Source organism: Vicia villosa, unplaced genomic scaffold, assembly GCF_029867415.1.
Source record: "Vicia villosa cultivar HV-30 ecotype Madison, WI unplaced genomic scaffold, Vvil1.0 ctg.001121F_1_1, whole genome shotgun sequence".
Lineage (NCBI taxonomy): Eukaryota > Viridiplantae > Streptophyta > Magnoliopsida > Fabales > Fabaceae > Vicia > Vicia villosa.
Genome location: NW_026705488.1, coordinates 181462 through 202676, shown reverse-complemented (window position 1 = coordinate 202676; position 21215 = coordinate 181462). Strand labels below are relative to the sequence as shown.

At 35.9% G+C, this 21215-nt stretch overlaps 1 protein-coding gene across 2 annotated transcripts; it reads left to right on the top strand.

Annotated features, from left to right (window-relative positions):
• Positions 1–6865: 6865 nt before the first annotated feature.
• LOC131633370 (probable UDP-N-acetylglucosamine--peptide N-acetylglucosaminyltransferase SPINDLY) lies at positions 6866–19823 on the top strand. 2 transcript variants are annotated; one of them, XM_058904080.1, is made up of 18 exons: positions 6866–7145; positions 7319–7731; positions 9971–10132; positions 10247–10422; positions 11602–11677; positions 12056–12184; positions 12310–12429; positions 12519–12587; positions 12671–12752; positions 13922–14016; positions 14276–14340; positions 15298–15496; positions 16025–16219; positions 16804–16898; positions 17004–17139; positions 17224–17441; positions 18419–18546; positions 18994–19823. In XM_058904080.1, exons 2-18 carry the CDS (start codon positions 7327–7329, stop codon positions 19392–19394), a joined length of 2751 nt encoding a protein of 916 aa, XP_058760063.1. In that variant the 5' UTR covers positions 6866–7145; positions 7319–7326; the 3' UTR covers positions 19395–19823. The 2 variants fall into 2 exon arrangements, with proteins under 2 accessions (XP_058760063.1, XP_058760062.1); XM_058904079.1 differs by having other exon boundaries at positions 6867–7145; positions 7314–7731.
• The last annotated feature ends 1392 nt before the right edge of the window (positions 19824–21215 follow it).

Below are 21215 nucleotides of genomic sequence, written 5' to 3'. Positions count from 1 at the left end.
CCCCTCTAGATATGAGAAACCATCTCACTCCCAACCATCGCAATGATGTTTAAAAGTCAACACCTCAGCTACAGCATCGACGGCCTAATCACCAACATTCTGATCACACAGATAGACAGTTTGGAAGACACACTTCCATGACCACCTAACTAAGACATAAAGTCAAACTCCACCGTTTGTTAGTTTTCTCCCTAACTAAGAGCAATAGTGAAGTTACTTTATAGCTTCCTCCAAGAACATACGTATTGCCTCTTTCCTACAGGCTTCGAGGGATACGGTGACCATCCCACAAACCGGGTGGTTCACTTCACCTAGCCCTAATTATTACATCTTTGATATACTTGGCTGGCTTGAAGAAAACCTAGGTTACACAGCTTCTATTTATAACCTATTCCCAATTGGACCTGGGCTTCTAATCACAGTTTCATTAGTTGTTACAAATTAGCAGTAACTTCTGCTAAAAACAAGGTCTTTAATTCCATATCTTCCAAGAATATCTCCTTATTTAGAAACTAAATAAAGTTGTATATTCTTCAAATATTCTGATTGATTCTTCTGACATGTTAAACATATAACGCCTTATATGATTGCATCATATCTCTGACTCTATCTGTGATTGTTAAATCATAACAGATTTAACTTGTCTGTTCCAGTTCAGGCACGATGTCGTATGCTATTATATAAGACATCTCATACGACATGTCATTCCAGATGTTGAGACATCTCAACACAACATGTCTTAACATGAGATATGACTTCTTGCTCAATCTGTTCCTGTCATCAAGTTAATTCAACCTATCTACTAAACCTGCTTTATTTGTTTTACTAAAATTAATGCCAATCCTAAAGCTAGAGAACTTACAAGTCTCATGAATGTGATGATCATCATAAATTCGCATTGCCTTAATTTGATTGTCCGAATGAAAGAAGAGGAAAATCGAAAAAAGACTTAAGTGCAAAGCATAGTTAGAGAGGTATCCAAAAGGGGAGCTCAAGGTTGAAATGTTCTTGTAGAAACTCTTCGCGTCATGTGAATGCCAGACTAACAGTCTCTTGATCAAAAGGAACAGAAATCTCACGTATGAGTACTGGTATGCTGTGATGTTCATTTTCTCTTGTATTTATTGCTTGAGGTCAAGCAACAGGTTATGTTTAGGGGAGTTTGATCAGTGGTTTTTACACGTTTATTTAATGTTGGTTTTATTCGTATTTGCTTTATATTGTCAAGCGTTTTACTTCATTCGTCTACATTTTATGCTTTGGTTGTGTATTGTACTGTTTGCAGGCTCAAAGGAATAAATCAAGACAAATTAATGCGAAAAAGTACAAAAAGTGGAGTTTCGAAGGAATTGAAAAATATGCTACAGGAAGCCTGACACGACCACCCGTGTCACTTGACACCGAGCGTGACAGGATGAAGCGTGGCCAAGAAAATGCAAAAGAGATGAAAGTCAGGGGGCTGACATGGCTCGTGTCAGCAAGTATGTGATCTAGAAATTTTCAGCATGTTTCTCATCGTGACAAGCGTGTAGTATTTTTATCATAACTAGAGCTTTGTAACTCCTATATGACGTGGTTCTGGCGGCAAATTTTCGATAACGAAAAGGGCTACAAATTTGATGAAGGCGACAAATCCAAATTCTGAATTTAGGGGCTGACACGGGCTGTGTTACTTGACACGGGCCGTGTCAGGAGGCTTGGGACAAAAAATCAACTTTTAAGATGACAAAAGTCTGACACGGGTGCCCGTGTTGGCTGACACGGCCCATGTCAGCATTTGACGCTAATTTCATGATTTTTTTATATTTTGTCCATAGGTTAAGCTGTGGGGGCGTTTTGGGTACTTCCAATCAACCTAAGTGAATGTGTGCTATTTAATTGAGTTTTGAAGAAGAATGAGGAGACTTTTTGGCCGAGAGAAGAAGGCAGATTGAAGATTGGAGAAAACAAGGGTTTGGGAGAGAAGAAGGTTTTCATGAACGGAAGCTATTGAAGATCAACTTTCATCTCAATTCTTGTAATATCTCTATTTTATATTTTGTTTTCTTTGAACAATACGAGTAGCTAAACCCCCAATGCTGGGGGGTGTCCTTGATTTGATTCTGTAATGATTCTGAATTCTTGAGTTCATCAATAAATTTGTTTTATTATTCAATTTAATTGTACAAGGTTTTTATGCTTTCTTTGTCGGACCAACAAGATTGATTTACGGTTAACTACCAGCTGGACCGCGGTTGTTAATGTTTTTGTACGATTAGACTATAGTAGATATCATCTAGAAATATGAATACCCCATAGTAACCGGTTAACTCTTGATAAAAGAAAGACTTGATTTCATCATAATTCTCTAAGGAATTAGGATTTAGGATGAATGTTCAAAGGTTTTCCAACTAAGGAATTAGGGGAAAATAATCTAAAGGGCGGTAATTAAAAGTTATGAACTTGTTGAAGAAATCTAGATTCAAGATTATTACAGGGCAAATCATACACTTTACCCTAGCATGCTCTCATATTTGTTAAAACTACTTAGTCAATTTTCTGTTATTTTTATTTATTATTAATTTATAATTGCAAATCAAAACCCCAAATATAGTTTTTTTGTTTAATTGAACAACAACTTAAGCTCTATACTGATACCAATCCATGAGATTGACATTCAGGGAATTTCCCTTTTATTATTATAGAGGCAAAATAGTACACTTGCTATTTTTCCATTAACACGTAAGAAGATACATAAAAAATATATATACAAAATATATTTTTATTTTTGAGAGAAGTATATAAAATTAGAGAGATGCCCTTACGGTCACAATATTTGTGAGAATTGATATTTTTTTGTTGAAGTTGGTTGAAGTTGGCCCCTACTAGCAAGCAACATCGTAACCCCACTCCACCGCTGCCGCCAATCGTGGAGGAGAAGATTGAGGAAGTGGTTGCGGAAAAGATTGTGCAACCTTGGGTGGACATCATCAAAGGTAATCAGCTACCCTCAACTCGTAAGAATATTGAATACACTCCCCCTAGGGTTGTGGATGGGGAAATTGAGGTTAATATAGAAGAGAGTGATGTTATGTCTGAAGTACAATTCTGGGAAAATGTTGTTGTCATGTATGTCATAGGAGCTAACCTATCCATGAATGCTGTTAAATCGTTCATTAGCAATGTCTGGAATTTTGTCTCGATGCCGCAAATCTACTACAATGAGGAAGGTTACTTCATCATTAGATTCCAGAGCCATGAGGACAAGGAGATGGTGCTATGCCGAGGACCGTACACGATTCATCGGAAGCCAATGTTCATTCATGACTGGTCTGCCAATTTCACTATGAAGGAAGATATGATACGCATTGTTCCAATGTGGGTAACATTCCCCCAACTCCCACTGGCGTATTGGGGGGGGGGGGGGAAAGGCCTAGGCAAAGTGGCAAGTGCTATTGGAAAGCCTTTGATTCCGGATGAATGCACGGATAAGAAATTCAGAGTATCCTATGCTCGCATGCTTATTGAAGTGGAAATCACAAAGGAGCTTAGGGAATGCATTACGATCCGTGGCCCAACAGGGAATTGTATTACACAAAGGGTGGAGTATGAGTGGAAACCCCCTTTCTATAAACAATGCAATGTAGCAGGTCACCGTTTTAAAGAGAAACAAGCTGTGGTGAAGAAGGTGTGGACTGCCAAAGTGGAGATAGCCCCACAAGCTGCAGTGCCTATCCAAGAACCTATAGTACAGGAAATACCCTGGACTGTGGTGGGAAAAAGTGTGAAGGGTAAGGAGATTCTCATTGAAGGGATCAGTACCACTCAAGAGGAACCTAACATAAACTTCCAGAATGGATTTGATGTGCTTGGAGTAGAGGATGAGGGGAGCAGGACCACCCTGTTCCATGATCCTAGCCTGGAATGTGAGGGGCTTGAATAAACGGGCTAGGCATATGGAGATCAAAGCCCATCTCCAGCAATTCCAAATGCCTTGTATTGCCTTTCTAGAAACAAGAGTGAAATCAAATAAGGCTACTAAAATAAGGGATGTGTTTGGGAGTCATTGGTCTTGGGTGGACAATTATGCCTATCATCCTAATGGGAGGATCTGGATAATGTGGCTTGCTTCAAGACTGAAACTCTCTGTAGATTTTTGCACTGATCAGTTAATTCATTGTAAGATCCAAAGGCCTAATGGTGACATATTATGGATGACAATCATTTATGCACAGAACCAACTTCAGCATAGATTAACTCTCTGGAATGATATAAGAAGGTTGGCTCAAAGTATGCAAGATCCCTGGATTGTGATTGGAGATTTCAATAATGTCATCACCAACAATGACAGAATTGGAGGTAACACAGTCAAGGATTCTGAATTCAAAGACATGGTGGACATGATGGAAGATAGTGGGTTACATGCTCATGACACCAGTGGAAGTCATTTCACATGGTCCAACGGTGTGGTGTATTCCAGGATTGATCATGCCCTGTGTAATATTAATTGGTTCCTGAAATACCCTGGGAGTGAAGTGCAGATTCTAAATGCTCATGTTTCAGATCATCACCCTCTGAAAATGGACATGAAAGAGCAGTAAGAGTTGACAAAGCCTCAGACACATTTCAAGTTTATGAACCACAGTACCACTAACCCTTTGTTTATGCATTGTGTTGCAGAAAACTGGAATGTGATGACTGCAGGTACACCTATGTACAAGGTGTGGTGGAAACTCAAAAGACTACAGCCCCATATGAGACAACTTGCTAGACATATGTCTGAAGGACTAAAAGACTTGAAGAACAAAAGAGAACAGCTCAAGCAAGCTGAAAACCTGTTAGCTACTAATCTCACCAACACACAATATGTAGCAGATGTGAAGATATGGAAGGAAGAGATCTTAAAGGCTATGGAGACTGAAGAGAGAATTCTGAGTCAAAGGGCCAAGGTGAATTGGTTAAATCTTGGGGATGGAAATAATTCTTATTTCCATGCCATAATTAAAGGAAAAAACAAAGCTACAGGTATCTCTGCTCTGGAAGATCATGAAGGGAGAATTCTCACTGAACCTAAAGACATTGAGGCTGAAGTGCTGAGATTCTACACAGAGCTTGTTGGCACTAATAGCAACTCACTCCTCCATATTGATATTGATACTACGAGAAAGGGAGCCCAACTGCAACACCACCATGCTGAATCCTTAACTGCTCCTGTTTTAGATCTGGAAATCCTCACTGCCTTGAAAAGTATTGGGGAGAACAAAGCTCCAAGTATTGATGGTTACACTTCTAAGTTTTTTAAAACTTCTTGGCCTGTTATTGGTAGAGACATTAGAGAAGCTGTATATGAGTTCTTTAACTGCAACAGAATGTATAGGGCTATCAATTGTGCCTTAGTCACTCTTATTCCCAAGTCCCTTGATGCAAAGCATATGAAGGACCTTAGGCCCATAGCTTGTTGCACTACATTGTACAAAGTGATTTCAAAAATCCTGACCAATAGGCTTAACAAAGTGATTGATACTGTGGTAGATTACAGCCAGTCAGCATTCATTCCTGGTAAAGTCATACAGGATAACATCATTATTGCCCAAGAGCTTATCAGAGGGTATACTAGGAAACACATCTCCCCTAGGTGTCCTATACAACTTGATATACAAAAGACATATGATACCCTAGAATGGCAGGCCCTAGAGGATATCATGAGAGAAATGAGCTTCCCCCATAAATTCATTAGATGGATTATGATTTGTGTCAAGACTGTATCTTATAGGTACAATATTAATGGACACTACAGTGGTTATCTCCAAGCAAAAAGGGGCCTTAGACAAGGTGACCCAATCTCTCCCATGTTGTTTGTGATAGCCATGGAATATCTCCATAGATGTTTAAGAAAGCTGAAACAAAACCCTGATTTCAAGTTCCATCCAAAATGTGGTAAATTAGGCATTGTTAACATTTGCTTTGCTGATGACTTAATGCTATTTACAAGAGGTGATAAGATTTTCTGTATCCCTGTTGATGTCAATCTTCAAGGATTTTTCTGCAGCAACTGGGCTAAGAGCTAGTCCCACCAAGTGCAAAGTGTATTTTGTGGGTGTTACTGAAGATGTTCAGCAGCAGATTCTGGAGACCACTGGATTTGCAGTAGGAACATTGCCCTTCAAATACTTAGGGGTTCCACTAGTGAGTAAAAAACTTACTGTATCTTTGTGCAGGCCTTTAATCGATCGAATTGTGTCAAAAATCACTCACTGGACAGCTAGGCTATTGAGCTATGCATGTAAGCAACAGTTAGTGAGGAGTGTGTTATTTGCCATCACTAATTATTGGCTGCAGGTATTTCCTATGCCTAAGTGTGTCATTAAACACATTGAGGCAATTTGCAGAAGTTTCATTTGGAGTGGTGGGGCTGAGATCACTAGAAAAGCCCCAGTGGCTTGGGACAAGATGTGTGACCCCAAGAACTTGGGACAAGATGTGTGACCCCAAGATGTGTGACTCCAAGACACATATGAGTTTGAAATCAAACTTCTCCTCAAGAGGATAGATGAGGCGATTTAGGTGAGATCCCATGTAGATCCAACTTTCTATTCACTCATAGGATCTAGACGATTCAAGGGAACCATGATGACTTCTCGAGAATTCATACATTTCTTATCAATATATGGACAACTATCTCTCAAGCGATTAAATCGATAATTTTTTTATAAAATTAAACCATTTTAAAATAAAATAAAATATAGTATCTAACTATCTATTATAGGTAGAATTTAATTCATATATCCATGAATAATTATATGCTAATAGAATAAATTTTGTACAATGCATTCCAAATAAATTCACCCCTTTATTATTTATAGGTGACATTAATAATGGTAGTATAGTACCCATTTGATAAAAAGGGTAAAGAAAACAAAAGCCTGCGTTGTCACTTTACGTCCATCCTTTTACTCAACAAACCATTGTCAGTGGGACTCTGGGTTTTGCCACAATCATCCTCCCCCTTTCTCTCTCCAACTACTGTCACCTCTTCATCGGAGGAGAGGAGGAGACAGTGGCCACCACCTCTACTCCCCTCTTCGCAATTTTCCTCTCAACTCCGCCATGACTCTCCATCTCTCCACCCTATAACTCAACCTCCCATGCCCTAGAAGAACCCTCTTGTAAGTTCAAAACCCTAATTTTTCCGTATAGTTCATTTTTCGTTCTTTATTGTTACGTAAATCCTCAATGTTAGCTGTAGTTAGTTACTTAGGGTTTTTGATCGTTTTTGTGCTTGTTATCATCAACTTAGCTAAAATTTGTTATTACTGTTTCTAAATTGTGATTAGGAAAGTGGTTAAGATGGCATGGATGAAAGAAAACGACGGGAATGGAAAAGATAAGGAGTTAGGTGGAGATAATGGTTTTTCGAAAGTGAAAGAACCGTCTGTTAGTTCTCGTGGTGATGGTACTGTTTCGGTGAACCGGAAATCGGAAGTGAAAGAAGATATTATGTATGCTAATATTTTGCGTTCGAGGAACAAGTTTGCGGATTCTCTTGTTTTGTATGAGCGTGTTTTGGAGAGTGATGGTGGGAATGTGGAGGCTCTGATTGGGAAAGGGATATGCTTGCAGATGCAGAATACGGGGAGGCTAGCTTTTGATAGTTTTTTGGAGGCGATTAAGTTGGATCCTCAGAATGCTTGTGCTCTCACACATTGTGGTATTCTTTATAAAGAGGAAGGTCGATTGATGGAGGCAGCTGAGGTATGTGTATTGCTTGATGAGTAGTTTTTGATGAAATAGCATGGCATTTTTGTTTTCTAATACATGAGTGCTTTAGCTACTTGAAAAAGTTTAACCAACTTAGAGGTGACTAGATTTTATTTGTTGATTGCATCCATCTCACATAACTTAACTCTGCTAGGCTTAGTAGTACAATAGTTGTTTGTAAAATTTTAGTTATTTTTAACATAAGAACACACATGAAACTTTTTGAACAAGCTTATAAAATCAGATTGAATTTCTGTGAGTTACTTAGTGAGGGGCACTTGGTGTCAGCATCCTTGAGATTATATGCATTAAAGAATTGATACATAATTAGGATTTACGTTTGCAAGACAATAATTAAGAGTTGAATTATTTCCTATGAATTTAATACATTCAAACAATACCCATTAAAAATTGATATTATATGCAATTTATTTTTTTCGAGGTTTTGCACTATATATGCAGTATTATTTTCTACCGGGTAATAGCTATTAACTTGGTTTTCTTTCAGAACAGTTATTGACTGAGGAATGCATATGCTTAGACTAGCAGCATATTTTATTTAATTTGTTTACCATCTACTTATGGTTAAGGTCATGGTAGTTAGGTTGGTGTGTAAGATTGCACTATTTTCCGGGTTTTCCAACTCTGAATGATCCTGATTCACAGAAAAATTGTGATTATGTTGGATTAGCAGGGATTCTGTGTAAGCTTGTGTGATTGGTGCTAAACAAATCCTTTTCTTGCCATGGGTTTTGTGACCCACTTTTGAAAAACCCTTTTCATGGCTAAAACTGAAGAAGAGAAACAAGACGCACCCTAGCCCAATTTTTCATTTTTTTTCTTGAGTTCTTGACGCGACGACCGAAGAAGAGAAACAAGACTCACAACCAAAACTGTCCCATCCGAAATCATCCATGGAGGTTTTGGGGAGAAGAAACAAAGAGGGGACAAATGGCTGGTTTGCAAGTTGGGTATATTATTAGATCTCATGGGCAAGGCCCAATATGTTGATAGTATCTACTGGGTTCATGTTAAAAGGGTCCTAAGTCTGCCTAATTCAAGGCCAAAATTCATTGGAGGCTTTGGGGGAGAAGAAACAAAGAGGGGACAAATGGGTGGTCTGCAAGTTGGGTATATTTTTAGATCTCATGGGTAAAGCCCATTATGGTGGTAGTATCTGCTGGGTTCATGAAAAGAGGGTCCTAAGCCAGCCTAAACCAAGGCAGTAATCCATTGGGCCTAACAAGGCTCATCTAGCCCAATCATAATTCAGGCGTCATGCTCATGTTTTCATTACGCCGTTTATTTGCTGACCAGATTATTCACCAGGTTCACTGCCAAGCTGAAGTTGCATCTATGGTGGTTGGGAAAGATTGTCATTAGAAACAACCGTGGTTTGGCATCTACTTTAGGAAAGTGCTGATCAATCAGATCCATAAAGAATTTTTTACTCCTTTACATTTAGCTGGCTTATCAAGTTCCTAAGGATGGGTCTTAAGGGAAAGTTTTGTTTTTTCAACAACTATTAAACATGATGGAATTTAGTATAATGCATCTTGAGGACAAGTTTTTTAGGGGGTGTATTGTTAGGACTAGGATATTTTGATATCATATTAGTATATTGTTTGGACTAGGATATTTTGATATCATACCGTGAATTTTATTATATTATATTATATTACTATCTATTAACTAATTATATCATATTTTGATATTTTAATATTTTCAGTAGGATCATACTATCTGAGTTATGATCATGCAATTGCGATTCCTATCTTGACTCTTCTTCCCGATCCCAAGTAAAATAGCAATTTTGACTGCCTTGGTAAGGGTATTATACTATTACGAGGTGCGCGTACCTTAATGTGGACGTCCTTAGTGTCACATTTGTCCTTGCCTGGGGCAGTACCCCAGAGTTTGATATTGTGGGGTTTTCTGCCATAATCTACTATAACTGCACTGCAAAGCGGCCGGTATGGTGGGATTTTGGCTCTTTTCTATGAACCGCCATCGACAACACTGCATGCTAGTATTGATTTCAGTTGTATGTTAACAATTTACATTCATGTTATCAAGAAAGATGAAACATGTCATTTATACACTATAGATAAATATAATATATATAAAGAAACAATATCCCAGTTACTACATACATCATACATTGAATCTAGACATGTGATACATCATTTGAATAGAAGCTATCACTGATAATCAAATGATTTACCTGGAGCAGTCATATCAAAAGGCGTTACGGGTGGATCCTACGTACAAAGCAGCTGCTGAATGCTTAGCCATTGTACTAACGGATATTGGTACCAACATAAAGCTTGCAGGAAACACTCAGGAGGGAATTCAAAAATATTTTGAAGCTCTAAAAGTTGATCCACACTATGCTGTAATTCTATCTCAATCCTTTTCCCACATTTTTCTTTTTAGTTTAATCCATTTAAATTTTATTAGCTTTTTACCTGCATATACGATGAAAAATTTTCTTTCTTTGTCCTTGCAGCCAGCATATTATAACCTTGGTGTGGTCTATTCTGAAATGATGCAATATGACATGGCCCTCACTTTCTACGAAAAAGCTTCATCAGAGAGGCCTATGTATGCCGAAGCATATTGCAACATGGGCGTGATTTATAAAAATCGAGGTGATTTGGAAGCGGCTATTACTTGTTATGAGAGGTAATCACATACATCTTTTGACTAGCCAAGTTTTGCATTTTTTGTTTGTTTAGAGTATAAGGATTGGCTTATTTTGTGTTCAAAGTAGCTAATAAACAAAATCTTGTCAAGAGAGCTTTTGGAAAACAATGGGGTTGGTTCCCTAGAAATTAAGGGTCTATATGTGTATTTTAACTAGAAGACGAATGAAAAATAATTATAAAAAATATATTTTTCAATAATATAAGTGCAAAAATGTCAAAAAGCTAATTTAATGCTTTTATTAGATGGTATAAATAATAGTATTTCAATAAAAGCTCTATGAAAATTTTGTTGTAGAACATTTTTAAATCTTGCCCGCTTTGATTTAGCTTAAAGAAGTGGGTCTCTATGGTAATATAACATTTTGAAAGGTAGGGTTGTTTTGTTTGAGAGAGTGTTTTCTGCTTATATCTTAGTTTTCAATTTTTACTGCTAAACTGTGCTAGTTTTCATTCTAATTCTTGTTTCATTTTTTTACAAAGGAACAGTAAAACTAACGGTAAAATCTTTGAAAACATAAAAAGTGAAACAAGAGGGCATTTTAGTAATTAAAATGAAAAATGGAAAATGCCTTCTCTAACCAAACACACCTTATTATTTTTAGCTTTTGAGAAGAGCACAAAAATAATTTCTTTGAATTACATAATTGTTGTAATTTTTTCGGTGATACCTTTTAACATTAAAGTATGGTAAAGATTAAACGAGATAAGATTAGAAATGACAATATTAGATAGAATGTTGAGGTAACAACTATAGTAGAAAAAATGATGGAAAATAGACTTAAGTGGGTTGGGCATGTACGGAGAAGACTTGGAGATTCTGTTGTAAAGAGAGTAGATCAGATGGAAGGAAGTCAAACAACTAGAGGTAGAGGAAGACCTAGAAAAACTATAAGAAAACTATTAAGAAAGATCTTGAGATTAATGAATTGGATAGAAACATGGTCTTTGATAGAACATTATGGTGTAATTTGATCCATGTAGCCGATCCCACTTAGTGGGATAAGGCTTGATTGTTGATGTTGTTGCACCTTTTAACTTAAAAATGCCTTTTCTTTAGAAGAAGCACAAAGAAATGGACCTTAATCTAGTTTAAGCATGCACTTAATGACTGGACTTATGCTGTAGGTTTATATGATCAACTTATGTTTTATGGCAGGTGTTTAGCTGTTTCACCTAACTTCGAGATTGCCAAAAATAATATGGCTATAGCTTTGACAGATTTGGGAACAAAGGTGATGCATGCAGTGCTAACTATTTAAGCAATTTTGTTGGTATTGTTTTCATGTATGATGCACTCTTTCTTTGTTTTTAAAGAAAAAAAATCACAAAATACTTCTATTATCAACATGAATAATAGTGCAATGTTAGTTATATCAACATGAATAGTAGCACACTGATGACCTCTAGGAACAAAGTTTTGGAAAACTTTTCTGATTTGAAACACGCGGTAGTATGGTTTGTGTTTGTGAATCAATGTTTTCTAATTTTTCTTGTGAACATTTTTTCTTGGACACCTTTCTTTCTTTCTATTCCTCATGTGCAATGAGATGCGTTGACTACTTTGGATAATATTTTCTTGCTTATGGAGACCACTGTATTGTTTTATATAGGTTAAATTGGAGGGTGACATCAACCGGGGTGTGGCTTTTTATAAGAAAGCCTTGTATTATAACTGGCATTATGCTGATGCTATGTATAATCTCGGGGTTGCTTATGGTGAGATGCTTAAGTTTGATATGGTACGTCTTGCACATACATCCGTGTATATTTCTTACATAGTGCACACATACGGAATATATTAAGATCTTAGATCCTGCTTTATTGTAATATTAATTGCTACTTCTAAAATTTTTATACTACTTAGGCTATTGTATTCTACGAGCTCGCCTTTCATTTCAACCCACATTGTGCGGAAGCTTGTAACAATCTAGGTGTTATATATAAAGACCGTGACAACCTTGATAAAGCTGTAGAATGCTACCAGGTAATGACAGTTGTGTCAGTTATTTCAATATCAACCCTTGCTGGATTGCATATATATTTGATAGCAACTTTTTCTTTTTTGCATTGTAGCTTGCTTTGTCAATCAAGCCCAGCTTTTCACAGTCATTAAATAACCTTGGTGTTGTCTACACTGTCCAGGTAAGCATCTTACAAATTTTTAATTTTGAAGTTGATCAAATATCTTTGGTTACTCATTTTACTATATTTTCTACTTTCCCCAGGGTAAGATGGACGCCGCTGCAAGTATGATTGAGAAAGCTATCATTGCAAATCCGACATATGCAGAGGCATACAATAACCTAGGTCTTTTTATCCTTTATCCTTTATCTAATAAATTACTCCTTCCGTTCCTAAATATAAACACCCATGGCATATTTCACTCTTATGAAAAGTTAATAGTGTAGTTAATGTGTCTATTTTGTATTAGAGTATGGGTAAATTGTCCTTTGTGTATAGACGAGACGTATTCAATATTGTTTTTTCATTTTCCATGGCAAATTTGAGGACTTTATGCGGAATTCCTCCGTGCAAATGTTTATCTGAGTATGCGTTGACCACTTGTTCAATAGCTAAATAGGAAAAAAGTAGTATTAATCAAGGTTATGCTTAAAAATAAGTAATAAATGCATCTAGTAATTTGAAAAGGGGCTCATATTTAGAGCCAAATTTTTTCTTCCATTGGGTGCTTATAATTAGGGACAATGGGAGTAGTTGTTTGGCCATTTTGGTTTGTAACAAACTTAGGTGTTTTTTTTGTTAAGGTTGTCCTTTTCTTGTTTGACATGTTTCAGCATAATATTTAGATTTGGTTATGTGGCCTAATGGCTTTGATCAAATATGGATTATGCCTTCAATATATTAAGCAGTTTTCTTAGTTGGAATTTGTCAAGTTTCTTGGTTGCATAGAGTCGTCTCATTCTCAGCAATCAGATTCCTCACTAGTCTAACTATGGTTAACATTAGGATAGATTTATTAGGATGGTCAGAAAAGGTGAAGAAATGATGCCAAATCAAATTGAGATAAATCACGCATGCTGTTTCTTTTGGTTAGACCATTTTTCTAGAAGAGTAAAAGTATGTCAATTAGTTATACAAACTGTTGAAATTTCCGCCTTAATTGCGGTCAGCCCCTAGTCGCCATAATGCGGCATTTGGCTTGCCTTAATCCCCCAACACCTTCATTCTGTTGGGTTTGAAGGGATGGATTTAGTTCCACCTGTGTTGTGTTTATAAGTGGGGGCAATCCCCACCTTACAAGTTGGTTTTGTAGGAATGAGTTAGGCCCAACCTAAAATCTGAGACTGATATTTAAAATTAGCTGTAAAATTACTTTGATAAATATTCCATGCATTTAAAATGAAATTTTGTTTCTCATTATGTTTATTTACAAAAATACGATTTATTTCTGAGTGTCCCTGTAATTTAAACCTTTTTCTATCATGCTCTTCATTTTTTCTGTTCTTATTGTGCAGGAGTTCTTTACAGAGATGCTGGTGATATTGCTCTAGCAATTAATGCTTATGAACAATGTCTCAAGATTGATCCTGACTCTCGAAATGCTGGCCAGGTCTGTTGCACTATGGCTGGATGTTTTGTTTTTGTTAACCCGTGTAAAATTTTCCAAAGCTGGCACTTGCCCGCATGGATGCTACTCAGATCTGTTTAATCTTTCTTTTTTGGGCTGAATATTTAAGTTATCGGTTGTAGAAAACTTGTCGATAATTGGAATTTTCTCTTTGCAAGAAAGAATTATGTCTTTTAATTATTTAAGCTTTTTTGTAAAGTAATTGTATTGTATCCTTATTTTAATGCACCTTAATGTGCAGAACCGCCTGCTTGCAATGAATTACATAGATGAAGGAAATGATGACAAACTTTTCGAAGCTCATAGGTAACAACTTTCTCCTAAATTTTTTGTATTTCAATTTCTATTTATTAGTTACATTTTACTGATTTTACTATATATAATGTTTCATCATCACTGATTATTTAAATTTTCTCATAACTTACCTATGTGATATTGGGATGAGAGAAAATAGCAACTTCATTGGATTTTCATAAATATTGGGAGACATGTAGTATAATTTACCTGGATGACAAAGTAAATATACTTCTCCTGCAACTGCATTGTGCTGGCGGGGAAGGGTGTGGGGGAGAGAGAGAGAGAGAGAGAGACATAGTTTGTGCTTTTGTATTAAATGTTGATACTGTTGTTTATGGTAATGGTTAAGAAGAAGAATAGTAAAAAATGCTTAAAAGAAAAGAGTGAAGATATTAAGACACCCATATTTTCCTACATCTATAACACATAATCACATTAAAAAATGTGGTTAATCCAATGGAGTAGGTGGTTTATTTAGTTCACAGTCAAAAACTGTGATTAGTTCAACCATACGATTAACCACAATTTTACAATTTTTTACATGATCTAAGTTAATAATATACTCAACTGAATTAACCACAATTTTGCTTGTGATTAACCACACTTCTTTTTGAATCACAATGCTGTATTATGTGAACATAAGCTATTTTCTGCTTGATATTTAGGAGTATATTCATTTATCTTTCTCTTGAGAAACACTACTAAAAAAAAGAAAAGGGAAAGATTTCTCTATTTCCCCCCTCTAATTCCCTTCCCCCAAAGCCCTCCCTTTCCCTCCTCTTCAAACTCAAAAAACAGAGCCTTATGGTATCAAATCATCAATTATGTGCATGGGTTATGACTGATTGTAGTTTCTATTGACAAAATTTGTCTTCCATAATATTTTTATCTGCTGCAGTTTACTTAATATGAGAAAGTAGAATGGCATTTAGATTTAAGACTTATCAAAACAGTGTTTCCTTTCAGGGACTGGGGTAGGCGATTTATGAGACTATATCAACCATTCCCATCATGGAACAACTCAAAAGATCCCGAACGGCCTCTTGTGATAGGATATGTATCTCCTGATTATTTTACACACTCTGTGTCATATTTCATAGAAGCTCCCCTTATCTATCACAATTACGCCAAATATAAAGTGATTGTTTATTCAGCAGTTGTCAAGGTATCATTTGCTGAATTGATTTGTTTGGAATGTTGGAAATATTGATATACTGCTTACTTGTTGGAGATCTTGATAACATTGGAAAACTAACCTTTAGTTGTCATAGGCCATGAATGAAGTTGTTAGTGGTATTCTTTTGGATATTGGAAATTTACTTTTTTCTTTGCACATCTATTCAAATTGGTGCTCATGTGATATTTTGGATTAAGTATTAAAAGTTAGTTATATTTCTATCAATAGTTTATTGCTTACAAATTATCAGGCCTGCCTCATGTAAATGCAAGATATCATGTCTACAATAGAATCACAATAGGTCTGACTGTTCCCTGGATCTAGCCATAGCACCAGGGTTGTTTATTGATCCTCAGGCTTAGTAGGAGAGAATCAAGTATAACCTGCATGGAGAGTTCAAATTAATTTGTCTTGTCATAATTCTAATTATTGTTAACATTCTAACTGAGGTTCCATAATTAAGTTATTAATATCCGTTTTTTCCATTTTAAAATTAATTTTATCGTGATGTTGCAGGCAGATTCAAAAACCATTCGGTTTAGAGAGAAAGTTTTAAAGAAGGGTGGGATCTGGAAAGAAATTTACGGGACTGATGAAAAAAAGGTCGCTGATATTATTAAAGAAGATCAAGTTGATATATTGGTAGAACTTACTGGTCATACTGCAAATAACAAGCTGGGAATGATGGCATGTCGACCTGCTCCAGTTCAGGTATTTTTTTTCTTTCAAATCTGTATGCATACTTTTTCCTTTGTTTTTCAGCTTACAGCTTTTCCTACCCTTGCCTGCTACATGTTGTAGACTTGGTTTTCTTTTTTATACTCAAATCTCTATTGAGTTGTATCAGATGTGTTCTGTGAAAATGCAAATTAGTATTTTACTGCATATGTTGGCATAACATTTCTGATTTATGTGATTTTCTGAGTAATAGAAACTTGAAGAATTGTTTGACAGCGTCTTAGTCAGTATTTACTCCTAAAATATGATTAATTTGTTGATGGGCAATATCAGGCAAGAATCCAAAAGCGAGGGGCCATATATGTATCTAATATTTGAAAGAAACTTACACGACTAAATACATTTGAAACAACTATCTTAGATATATGTCTTTATCTATGCTTTTATTTCAATCTTATACATAGCCTTCTCCATGTATGTGCTAAATCTACTCATCAAGCTTGTGATCTGTAGTGGCTTGCATCATTTTATGACAACAGGCGATATACTTCCATTAATGTGGTAAAAGTACATAATTTGATCTCTGCAAATTTTAACTTATGTTGTTTGACGAGCAGGTGACTTGGATTGGATATCCCAATACTACAGGATTGCCTGCAATTGATTACAGAATATCTGATTCATTGGCAGACCCTCCTGAAACAAAGCAGAAGTAGTTATCTTCTTGAATTTCCGTACATTCTTGTCATTGATCTATGTTTTTCTCTATCAGTCTTGTTGCATTTTATTTTCTCATGTCATGTTTTCTTTGTTACAGGCATGTTGAAGAGTTAGTCCGATTACCAAATTGCTTCCTTTGTTACACTCCTTCCCCTGAGGCCGGTCCTGTGTGTCCGACTCCTGCTCTTTCCAATGGTTTTATTACATTTGGTAGTTTTAACAATCTTGCCAAGGTAGTGCTTATGTAAAATATTTGTGTACATGTTTGTTTTTAAAGATAGGTCTTGTATCTAACTTGTGTTATTTTGTTTCATCAGATTACTCCTACAGTATTGAAGGTTTGGGCAAGGATACTGTGTGCAATTCCAAATTCTCGCCTCGTGGTAAAATGTAAACCATTTTGCTGTGATAGTGTGCGACAGAGGTTTCTTTCAACACTAGAACAGTTGGGATTGGAACCATTACGAGTTGATCTTCTGCCCCTTATTCTACTTAACCACGACCATATGCAAGCATATTCTCTGATGGACATCAGGTAATATCTATTTTTCTGTTCTTTGATGTTTTTATGGTCCTTCCTGAACTCATTTTGTTTTACAACACAGATATTGGTTTACTGTTGGCCATGTTCCGTTATTATGTGCAGCACCTCTGTTTGATCTGTTCATCTAATTAATTCTTAACCCTTTTCATATCCTTGGTGCAAATTAGATACAGTTGTGGTGCATTATATAAAAAGTTCTCGGACACCTGAAAGATTGACTCAACTTGGAACATAGCACAATTAATAATTTGAATGAAAAACTAAGCATTTGGAACATAGCATAATCAAGAGAGCATTACTCAAAAGGCCTTTCTGTGGAAAATTTCATCAAAATCAGACATGTTCTTATTCTTACTCTTTTAAATTATTTTTGCATCCAAAAACTCAGCAACTTACATGTATACTAAGGATGGTTGTGTCTGATTCTAATTATTAAATAGCATGGAAACTTAAAATATAAAATTTACTTACATTGGAATGGTTAGTTGGGTGGCCAAAATCTCAAACTTACCATTTGCTGGCATAGCCTTACCTACATTTGATTGTCAGAGTCAGTCTATCTATATAATGGTGCCTTCCTTGAAAAGTACCGTGTAATGGAGTAGTATATGAATATCCTATAGAATAGGGCAATTGGAGACTATGTACAAATATACTCGATTACAAGTTATTTCCTGGTTATTTCGTTGAGTGTGAAACATATTACGAAACAGCTACTTGCCATATTGTTCTTATCTTTATGTGCTTTCTATTTACATATGTCGATTTTAATCTTGTTGTCAATCATGATTGAGGTCATACTAATATTTTGTTGATTGTTTGTATGTCTAGTGAAATGAAAGTCATTGCTACAAATATATGTTGAAAATGACAAATCAAACTTTGGATATGGTTTTTTGATTACAATTATAAGAACACTATGTGTGTATGTTAAATAACTTGTTTTATACCTACCATTCTTTTTGTAGTTTGGACACATTTCCATATGCTGGGACAACTACGACATGTGAATCTTTATACATGGGAGTTCCATGTGTTACAATGGCTGGTTCAGTACATGCACACAATGTTGGTGTTAGTCTTCTTAGCAATGTTGGTATGGGATCCACTTTAATATTTGTATGATGTTGAGTATATTCAGTAATCATTATTACTATTACTTCCCAATAGCTGTTGCATGTTTTACCTTGTGATTTTGTGGAATGCCTTCCTGCTAGCCAAAGCAGCGCCTGGCTAAAGTCATTGAATCAGTAGTAGTTTTTATTTGATTTCTCACGGCTTTATTGAAATGAACAGTTTTTGTTATCCAAAAAAGAGTTTAAAAGCTAGTCTTTTCTATAAATAAAACAATTTTTCTTAAAATCAATGTTATAAAGTCATGTGGTGTTTACCAATACCTTAGTTTCTCTCTACCTCTAATTGTTTTCCTTAGCCTTCAGTATACAATAGTTTGTAGAGCATATATATATATATATATATATATATATATTTGCATTATTTGGCTTCCTCATTTAACATGAATATCTAACTTTTAACAATTCAGGGCTGGAGAATTTGATTGCCAAAAATGAAGACGAATATGTTAAATTGGCCATGACGTTAGCCTCCGACATTCCAGCATTACAAAACTTAAGAATGAGTTTACGAGAGCTCATGTCCAAGTCCCCTGTTTGTGATGGAGCAAACTTCATCCGTGGTCTAGAGTCTACATATAGGAACATATGGCGCAGATATTGTGACGGAGATGTTCCATCTTTGAAACGCCTGGAATTGTTAGAACCACCTGTTTCTACCGATAAGAACTCTGAGCCAACAAGGGTCGTTAACGGAATTGAGGGCAGCACTGGATCTGTCAAGGCGAATGGATTCAATTCAGCACAGCCACCAAAGCTTAGTACTAATGGTTGCGAAGAAAATGGCGGGTCCTTGAAAAACAGGAAGTAGGCAGGGAGTGGTGGGTTCAAGTTGAATTTAGTGAGTGGTTCAAGGGTGTTGAACTGTATTACTATTGGTGGATTATTAAGCTGGTATGTATATTGTGGTTACTAATGGAAGAGGCTTGCATCAATCACAGCCTCACAAGATGAAAGCTTTTCATAAAATGCCAATTTTTTTGGGAAAGAAGTGTCAGCAATGGTCATCAAATCGATTTGTCTCCTCGACTGCTGTGGATACGCAATGCTGCGATGCTACATTAAATGCATCTTTCAATAGCTGTAACACATCTTTTTCCCTGAATTATAGCCAGTGTTGTTATAGCAGCTATGCACAAATCACTATTTCACAATATATGCTATCGAGTTCAAGGTGTTGTCAAAGGGCTTTGTGATTGACAACGCTGGTTATAATAGTTAGAGTGTAGGTTGTGTAATATTTATTTGCTTTTTTTTTTCTTCTTTTCTTAGAATGTCATCGTTGGCTACTTAACAATGGAGTGTATCTCTTTAAAAAAACAATGGAGTGTATCTCTTAAAAAGAAACAATGGAGTGTATCTGAATGACTGAAAAAATCATTTTCTATGAAAGTATGACTAGACAAATTCATTACTGGGGTGATTAAGATGAGGAATATAGAAGTTTAATCCCAGAATAATACTCATTTTACTCAACACCATTACAAATGAAAAAGAACTACTTAAAAATAAGAAAAAAAAAATTATATTGGTATTAATTGTGTGTTCACTTAATATTACAGCCTAATGAACATGCTATTGAAGAGGATAATACAATCGGACTTTTGTTAATTACCACTTTTTTTCTTCTTCCATTTGTCGTTTATTCTGCACTAATTTTGCTTCAATTCACCTTTTTCATTGCTATTGATTTTGAAATCACACTCTTACATTTCATTCATCGCTTAGATTTTCCCATGTGTTCTTTTCCTATTGATTTTGAATTCACTGTGTTCATCATTGATTCATCCATACATGTCTCCGGGCACCACACCACAAACTCCCCAACTGATTGACACAAAATCTGCATTCAACTTACTAGCTTGTAGCAGATCAATGAAGCGAGGTTTGAGTGTCAAGAATAAGCTCAAATTTATTGATGGCTTGATCAACATTCCAACCATCCTTGACTTAAACCAAAATCAATGACAAAAATGTAAACATCGTTTTCACTCTTGGCTCATTAATTCTATTTCGGATCAAATTGCTTCCACAAAGGTGTTTCATGAGAATGCCATTGATGATGTGTAGAATGATTGTATGGGAGGTTCTCAAAAGTTAATAAAATTCGCTAGCTACACTTCGTTCTTCGATCAATAATCTTAAACAAGCATCCGATTCTCTTCTTGATGACTTCATGGAATTAAACGACTTATGAGAAAAACTCAATTCACAAAGAGCTACATACATGCATCAACATTTAGCCACGTAGATGTCCTGTTATGCAACTTGCTCATCCAAAGTGTGGAATTTTGGTATCAAAAGCGTGACCGTCCAAGATTTAATTAAGGGAAATCTTCTGCGAATGTGATCAGTAATGATGGTAATGATTTTGTTCAATTTGCTCATTAATTCTATTTCGGATCAAATTGCTTCATTTACAAGTAACAATAATGCTTATATTTTTTTAAGTACAATATGATCAATTTGTTTCCTTGTTCTAACAAGCGAACTTAATGCCTTTATCTCATACATCTACCACTAATTAAATTTCTGTTTCATCTATGAGTCATGGTCATTCAACCATTGAGTCATCCTCAAGTATAATATGCAATATTTCTGTTACTTTACCTAACAAAAATGATTTTTGGAT